General features: G+C 39.3%; 1 protein-coding gene across 1 annotated transcript; it reads left to right on the top strand.

Annotated features, from left to right (window-relative positions):
* The first annotated feature begins 274 nt into the window (after positions 1 to 274).
* On the top strand, positions 275 to 589 carry LOC140038458 (uncharacterized mitochondrial protein AtMg00860-like). The gene has a single exon (XM_072083818.1). The coding sequence runs from the start codon at positions 275 to 277 to the stop codon at positions 587 to 589; it is 315 nt and encodes a 104-aa protein (XP_071939919.1).
* The last annotated feature ends 8,418 nt before the right edge of the window (positions 590 to 9,007 follow it).

Below are 9,007 nucleotides of genomic sequence, written 5' to 3'. Positions count from 1 at the left end.
GTAGACTTAGGAGTCGTTTAAAAGGGTTTTTCTATAATTTTGCTCAAAAAATTTATTTTTTAGGTGACTTGGTACACCTTAACTCAATACCAAGTGGCGACTCCAATTTTCATTCAAAACCCTTTTAAACTATTATTTTGGGTCGAATCGTCGCACTTTCAAGTCCCATTTAGACCCATATTTTTCATTCATTTTTCAAATCAAAAATTCACCTTTTAAACCAATTTATTTTTCTTGTAAAAAATGGGGCGCGACACCCAAGAAGATAGAATGCATGGAAAACTGGCCGAACCCAACTAATATCAAGCAACTGAGGGGATTTCTGGGGTTGACAGATTACTACAGAAGATTTGTCAAAGGATATGGAGCCATAGCAAGGCCTTTGACTGACCTGCTGAAGAAGGACAATTTCCACTGGAGTGAGGACTTAGAACAGGCTTTCCAGAACCAGAAGAGAGCCATGTGCAGCACCTCTATTTTAGCAGTACCTGACTTCACCCAGCCATTCATTATTGAGACAGATGCATGTTACACTGGCATAGGGGCTGTACTCATGCAGAACAGGAGACCTATTTCCTACCTCAATTAGGCTCTGGGGCTGAAGAACATGGGGCTATCAATCTATGAGAAAGAATTGCTAGCATTAGTGACTGCTGTAACCAAATGGAGGCATTACTTGGAAGGACATCATTTCATCATACACACTAACCATCAGAGTTTAAAGTACCGACAGGATCAGAGGATCACTACCCCACTCCAACAGAATTGGCTCACTATGTTGCTAGGACTAAGCTATGAGATCCATTACAAAAAAGGGAAGGATAATCTGGCTGCAGATGCATATTCTAGACAGGGCAGAGAAGAAGTGGGGGAGTGCACAGCCATTTCCTGTGCAGTGCCTATTTGGATCAAAGAGGTAATGCAGAGTTATAAAGAGGATGAGTGGGCTCAGAAGACCATATCCCTGGTGCTTCTAACCCCCACACTAGCACCAGACTACTCCAACCAGGATGGCCTTCTCAGATACAAGAAGAGGCTAGTCATAGGAAGGCAAAGGTGACACCAGGAAGAAACTTATTATTGCACTACATGACTTCCAACTTGGAGGGCATTCAGGCATTCAAGCCAGCTATTTGAGGGCTAAACAGCTATTCTACTGGCCAGGAATATACAAGGAGATCAAGAAGATAGTTCTGGAGTGTGATACCTGTAGAAAGTGCAAGGATGAACATGTGGCCTACCCAGGATTGCTGCAACCACTCCCTATCCCTCAACACTCATAGAGTCATGTTACCATGGATTTCATTGAAGGGTTGCCACAGTCAGAGGGGACGAATACCATAATGGTCGTGGTGGAAAGATTCACCAAGTATTCCCACTTCATCAGCCTGGCACACCCTTTTGATGCTCCAACGGGGGCCAGACTTTTCATTGTCTATGTCAGTAAATTACATGGGATTCCTCAAAGCATGCTTTCAGACAGGGACAGGATATTTGTTAGCCAATTCTGGGGGGAGTTATTCAGTATGTTGGGGGCCAAATTAAACTACAGCAAAACTTATCACCCTCAGACTGATGGCCAGACTGAGAGAGTCAACCAAATGCTGGAGATGTACCTCAGGTGTCTGACACATATGGAACCTAAGAGATGGAACTAGTGGTTATCTTTGGCAGAGTGGTGGTACAACACCTCCCACCACACAGCTATTCAGATGACCCCTTTTAAAGCATTATATGGTTTTCCCCCTCCCCAACTAGCTCTAGGACCTTACCTACAGTCCAGGGTGGATGCAGTAGGAGAATACATCAGGGAAAGGCAACAGTTGGATAACATGCTGAAACAGAACTTAAAGCAGGCTCAGGAAAGGATGAAGAAATATGCTGATGAAAAGAGGAGTGAAAGGGACTTCAGTGAAGGAGATTGGGTATACCTCCGGCTACAACCATATAGACAGAGCTCAGTAGCCCTGAGGGGAAACACCAAATTATCAGCAAAGTACTTTGGCCCATACAAGATAGAGGAAAGGATTGGAAGCGTAGCTTATAGGCTGAGTCTGCCAAAGTCTTCAAAAGTCCACCCTGTCTTTCATGTGTCTTTGGTCAAGAGAAAGGTAGGGAACGAGGTCACTCCTACCCTCCAATTGCCAGAAACAAATGACAAGGGTCATTGGAGGGTGGAGCCAGTAGCAGTACGAAACAAAAGGATTGCAAAAAAGAAGAATGCTGCTGCAACTCAGTGGCTAATCCACTGGTGGGGTACGGACCCTGCAGAAGCCACATGGAAAGATGCTGAGCAGATTAAAAAATAGTTCCCTACATTTCAATCTTGAGGACAAGATTTGCTGTTAAGGGGGAGGAATTGTAATGAAGTAAGAAGCTAAGAAGTGCAGAAGGAGAGAAGGCGTGAAGTAAAACTAAAGGGAGGCGTGGCCAGGCAGGAGGTTGTAAAGAGAAGACGTGGTCTGAAGAAGTCAATCATCAAGCAATGCACAAGAAAGAGAAAGGCGTGAAAGCAAGAAATGAGAAAGCGCGAGGGGAGCAAAACGCTAGAGCAGGGAAGCACGCCTTTTCTGGGTTCATGCTATTCTTGCTGATAGTTGGGACCAGTCGATCCAGAAGATTCCCTCTCACGTGACAACCGTTTTGTCGCGCCCCATTTTTTTAAAATAAGTAATAAAAGACGAGTTTAGAAAAAATGGCTTTTGATTCAATTTTTGATTGGAAAATGAATTGTTGATTTAAAAAGAAAGTGGGCCTAAATGGGACTTGTAATGCGACGATTTGAGCCAAAAAATAAAGTTTAAAAAAGGGTTTTTGCATAGAAAATCAGAGTCGCCACTTGGTATTGGGTTAATGTGTACCAAGTCTCCTAAAAATGAATTTTTGATGAAATCATGAAAAACCCTTTTTAAACGACTCCTAAGTCTACGAAAATCAGAGAAAAAGATTCGGGAGTCACATTTGAAGAAAGGGAAGGCAAGGACAAAAATCCGAGGCATCTTTTCGACCTAGCCAAGGCTAGTTGCGTGATTTAGTCAAAGATTTTCTTTGTTTTAACCTAAAGATTTATCACATTTGGATGTACTATATGAATGCAAACCCTAGACCTAGGGGGTCATCGGGGGGTCAAAATTTCTCTTCAAAGCTCAATTGATGCCAATCATATTAATTGTGATGCCCAATAATGACTCTTTGGAGAGGTCACGAATAATGCAGAAAATATGAGACTATAGGAAAAGAAAAGAAATAAAAATAATTATACAAATATACATGTCTTAAAGGAGTGCATCATGTCGGGCACGGGAGACTAATGTTCGTGACTCAATTTTTCCTTTAATAGAGAGAATACGAGCGTGCTAAGGCTAGAAAGCCAAACTCGTCCATATCTCAAATTCAAGGGGTTGTTTCCTAATCTAATCAAGCAAAATGCACTAATCTATCCTTAATTTCCTAAATGAGATGTACATCTAAGTGTTATACATGTACATAGGGGTAAGGGATATTTTATTGGGGAAATATTACATGAAAATGATAAGGATTCTAAAAAATGGAAAAGTATGCATGACATGTAATGATTTGATCACACAAACATGAACTAAGGCGTAAAGGGCTCCTAAGGGTCTAGCGTTGGACTAACTCACATCTATGAATTCTCACTAGCGTTGGGCTAGTGAGAAATTGTAAAAAGGGACACTAGCGTTGGACTAGTGTGGTGACGTCACACATCAATTATAACTAGCTAATCATGTAAAACATAATAAAACAAGTAAGCACATAAGATCACGTAACACATAATCATGATATCTAGATGCAAGGCCCTAAGAAAGCGGTAACACATAGCACATAACCATGCAAAAAACATACAAGACAAATATAAAGTAAATAAAAATCCTAACTATTACATTTGAGGGGGGCCTACTACAATCTAAAAGGGGAAGACTTAGAAAAGTAAATCCTAACTATTATATTGGCTAGCTAAGACATGTCTTCAAGAGAGGCACCAAAACCTAACTATTACAAATTGGGGTTCAAGTGCCCTCAAATGACTTGCCAATTAAAGAAGGCGAAATAAAAAGAAAGCGAAACAGGCAATTAAACATTAATAAAATGAAAAGCGAATTAAAGCATGCATATTCACACAAAACACGTAGGAGCACATAGGAGAAATAAAATCAAGGAGATAGAGGTTACCTCCCTTGCAATGGTAATGAGATGAGGGAAATATTAGTTTCAAAACATTAAAAGGGTCAAGACACCAATTAAATAGTAAAGTATAAACAAAATCATCAAATCCCTCCCAATTGCAACTTAAATGAAATCAAATAATGTATAGTTGCAAAGAAGGTAAATTATCCATCAAATTTAGAAACTACCAAGGACCCAATAGCAAATTTTAACTAATCACTCAAGCCCAATTGAAACATTTTAGGAACTTCGAAGGTCCAAAAATAATAAAAGGTCAAGTAATGGTTCAAATTGCAACTACTCTAGGACCTGATTGCAATAGATTAAAACAGAATTGGGCCATAATGGCATTAATAGAAATCAAGGGGTAAAAGGCAATTCCTGAAGCTTTATGCATGCATGCTGCGTAGGAAAAACTCTTTGTTTCTACTGGTTCCTTCCCTTTGCAACATTCCGGGTTTTTCAAATGCACTCCTAACGCAATTAAAAAGCTCAGCCAATCGATCCAAGCTTCGACATTAAACCAAAGACAAGCACAACTCAACAGGCCAACAACTCCAAATGGAGTCATACAAATTCTGGCCATCTCTCATGCAAAGAAAATTTCGAAAAACCTTTCTTATAGTCTGCTGCATAATTTCCATGCACAAGGTTCCGCAATTTTAGCAAAGCAGATTCATACAACAGCTTTGAAATTACTCCAATTAAACATGGCTAAACATCCCTTAACAATGCAAATAATTGGAAGAATTTCATGCGAAGTTTCATGCAAATACTACGAAGAAACATTCTGCAAACTGGAGCTATTCTTCTGCAACTTTTACTCATTCGGCCGAGACAAACATCCATGCCAAAGACTCAAACGCATCTTCACCCATTCAAACACAAAGTGCAGAAATTTACAACAAAGGTAGAGAAAAATCTAACTGGCTTCAAGACACCAAATGCAATAAGATGATCTAGAAAACATGCTAACATTTGAAGAACAAAAACTGCTACAACTTTCTCAATTTCTGATTCAAGCAAACAGGATTAGTGCTATTCATTTTATCATGAGCAAGGTGATTTATACACAATCAAATCATTCCAATGAGGTAGGTAAACGAATCCAAACCACAAATCAAAGACATTACAGCTTTACTTGACTCAAACATAACAGGATACGAGGGACAAACCTAAGAGACTTAAAGCCGCAAGTAGAAGGCAGGCAATCAAAGGAACAATGGGGGAAACGCATCAGCCAATGGAAATGCAAAACAGCAAAATTTGTATGGATTCTGAGCATGACCCATATTTATCGAACGAGCACCAACTTTCCAGCCATTTCATTATGCCAACGAATTCACCAAATACCAGGACTTTAGCTATCAATCATAAACATGAGATTTTGTTACAGAATTCAAGCCAAGAATTGGAGTTGATCGACAGCAAAAGAAAAGGAGAAAGTGATGCAGCAAGAGTTTTCCTGCAATTTCGCACATTCTGCTGCAAACTCGCAGCTCATCCCATACAGACGACTATCATACCAAAATTCAAATAAAACCCATCAAAACAAACTCACATAAACTGCAAGACTTCTATCCCACCAAACGGGTGCTCTAACCAAACTTCTATCCCAGGTCCAATCCACGCATAAACACCCATCATCATGCAAGTTTCTCTCTTTTAGGGAAAGGAAACAGGTTCTGGGATCAAAACCCATCAACAAATAACCATCAGATAGCATGGAAGCAAATAACCAGCAAAAGAGACTATTTTAGACTGTAGAATGCAAAGGAAAGCGTAAGGGAACTACAACAAGTTTCTTCACCAAGAGACGGAAAACACTTCCCAGCACGAAAACTCAATCATCAGAGAAAACTTAACAGAAAAAAGAAAATGGAAGCCCTTACAGTTCTTGCTCTCCTTTTCGATGAAGATTTGCGACTGAAGATGGCATGGTGGAATGACAACAGCTTCTTATGAGAGTCAGCAGCCTCAATAGCTTCATGGTTTGCCGAGGAAACAGCATCAGATCTCATCTTCCACCCCTTGCTCTTCCGTTCACCCTCTCAGTCTTTCTTCTTCTCCGTCACTTTTCTGGTTTTCTTGCTCCGCTCCATCTCCGTTTGGCCGCCGCCCTCTATTTCCAAACCCCAGCCGTTGTCTAGCCTCTCTCGATTTTTCTAGCTTTCTTATCCAGAACCCTAGCCGCCCTCAGCTTTTCCTTAGCTTTTCCTAGCTTTTTTTTTTTGTTCCCGTCTTTTTTATTCCTCCCTTTGGCTTGCGGCTGTTTTGCATTTTAAAGGCACCTCAAAAGACTAAACCTAATATGAAAGGCCAAGATTTCAAACCCCAAAGTAGGCTTATGTGTCTTATTCTTATCCCTTTGATTGACTTTTTCTTTTTTTTTTCCTTTTTTTTTCGAAAATTTAGTGCAAAAAACTCTTAATTCAATTAAAGTAAGACAAGAGACACGAATCAAAACAAAAATAAAATCAAATCAAATGAAAACCTAAATTCGAAACAAATAAAATAAAAATTAAATTAATTAAATGAATAAAGTTTGAAATCAAAATTTGGTATCTACAGTTTGCCCCTCTTTGTCTGAGTTTTGGAAAAACTTGAGACAAAGAAATAGACACCAAATACTTACCTGTGTTATTCGGCTGCAGCTACTCGAATGACTGTCATTATTGAAACGAGGACTGACCTCTTTAATGAGAACTTTAAAATGGGACTGATCCAGACGAGAAATTTAAACGGGACTGACCCGAACCAGATATTCAAAATGAGATTGACCAAAACAGGAAATTTAAAATGGGACTGACCCGAACAAAAAATTTAAAATGGGACTGACCCAAACAAGAAATTTAGACATGGGACTGACCCGAACGAGAATTTAAACATAGGACTGACCCGAACAAGAAATTTAAGACGGGACTGACCCGAACTGGAAAAATTAAAATGGGACTGACCCGAACAAGAAATTTAAAATCATGGGATTGACCCGAACAAAATTTAAATCATGGGACTGACCCGAACAGAATTTAAAATCATGGGACTGACCTGAACAAAAATTTAAATCATGGGACTGACCCGAACAAAATTTTAAAATCATGGGACTGACCCGAACAGAATTAAAATCATGGGACTGACCCGAACAAAATTAAAATCATGGGACTGACCCGAACAAAGTTTTAAAATCATAGGACTGACCCGAACAGAAAATGAAGTGCTCACTAGTGGGACTAACCCATGTTTAGTGGCAAAGAAAATAAAATGCTCACTGGTGGGACTGGCCCATGTTCAGTGGCAATGAAAATGAAATGCACACTAGTGGGACTGACCCATGTTTAGTGGCAATAAAAATAAATTGCACGCTAGTGGGACTGACCCATGTTTAGCGGCAATGAAAATGAAATACACGCTAGTGGGACTGACCCATGTTTAGCGGAAATGAAAATGAAATGCTCACTGGTGGGACTGACCCATGTTCAGTGGCAATGAAACATGAAATGCACACTAGTGGGACTGACCCATGTTTAGTAGCAATGAAAATGAAATGCACGCTAGTGGGACTGACCCATGTTTAGTGGCAATAAAGATGAAATGCACGCTAGTGGGACTGACCCATGTTTAGTGGCAATGAAGATGAAATGCACACTAGTGGGACTGACCCAACGGCTAATGGCAATGTAAATGAAATGCTGGTATGTATCAAGAAACTATATAAGACTTACCTGAAAAATTATCCAAAGATTTGCCCCAGTGTGATGCATTGGTTAGTGGGACTAAACCCGAGCCTGCCATGAGAAATGGTCAGTGGGATTAAACCCGAGCCTGCCATGATAATCTTTCGATTTTTACTTTTTCTGATTTTGATTTTTCTGATTTTTGATTAATCTTTTTTTGAATTTTTTTTTTGCTTTTTTTTTATTTTCCTGATTGAGAGAATCTTGCCAAAAATAATTTGTCCCAGTGTTGGGCCCTTTTCCTCTTTCCTCTTTCTTCTCTTTTCGATATCGGCTTTCCACATCACCAAATGCTTCTTCATCGATTTCAGCCGTGAATACCTGTACAGGGGGTTTATCCAAGTACAACATGCACTTAAATTGATGCACTTACTACTCATGAAAAGAGCAGTGTGATTGATTCGTAAGTATATTATTTGACTCTTGGATGAAATCCCCAGATGTATTACAAAAATTTTTCGCCCCAGCATAGGCTTATTTTGCGAAATCTCATGAATAAAAATTTGCCCTAGTGTGGGCCCATTTAATTGCAAAAAATTTGTTTGAATGACTCTCCGTTTATTTGAACAATGTAAGAAACTATGTTTCCTAACAGAAAATTTCATGAGAAATCTCTTGAAATAAAACCAAATTACAGAGATTTCTTCCTCTCCTTAGCATCGATACTTAGAGTAATGGGTCACCACTTCTTGTTAGCACGTCTTTCAGGACCAACCAAGTGGGTGTTATTTCTGCTTTTGAGATGGCTAAGGAAAAATGAGAGGTTAGGATCTGTCTTATTCTTGTGCCCAAATTGTATGTAATCCATTCAATATCACATCTTAGTGAAAGCAAATAGTTTGTCACCCTCATTTCTTAAGAAAACTTAGTCAACATATAAGCTTTTTAGGCTTGTAACGTATGGGCAGAAACGATAGCTAAACATGTGAAAACTGGTTATACCCTTATGATTACAAATGATTAATGGATTTCTTATGAGCATAATTCTCACTTTGGGTTGTCATGAAGGATAAGTCAGCGATGGACTTTATAAACTTATAATGTGGCTTGAAAACGATAGTTAAAGAATAAGACTTTCAAGAACATTG

The sequence above is a fragment of the Coffea arabica genome, chromosome 3e, assembly GCF_036785885.1.
Source record: "Coffea arabica cultivar ET-39 chromosome 3e, Coffea Arabica ET-39 HiFi, whole genome shotgun sequence".
NCBI lineage: Eukaryota > Viridiplantae > Streptophyta > Magnoliopsida > Gentianales > Rubiaceae > Coffea > Coffea arabica.
The sequence above is the reverse complement of the archived record's forward strand: the minus strand, read 5'-3'. Positions and strand labels throughout refer to the sequence as shown.

What these genes read in the sequence shown, in the direction of transcription:
- LOC140038458 (XM_072083818.1), top strand. Translation starts at nt 275, where the DNA reads ATGGAAAACTGGCCGAACCCAACTAATATCAAGCAACTGAGGGGATTT.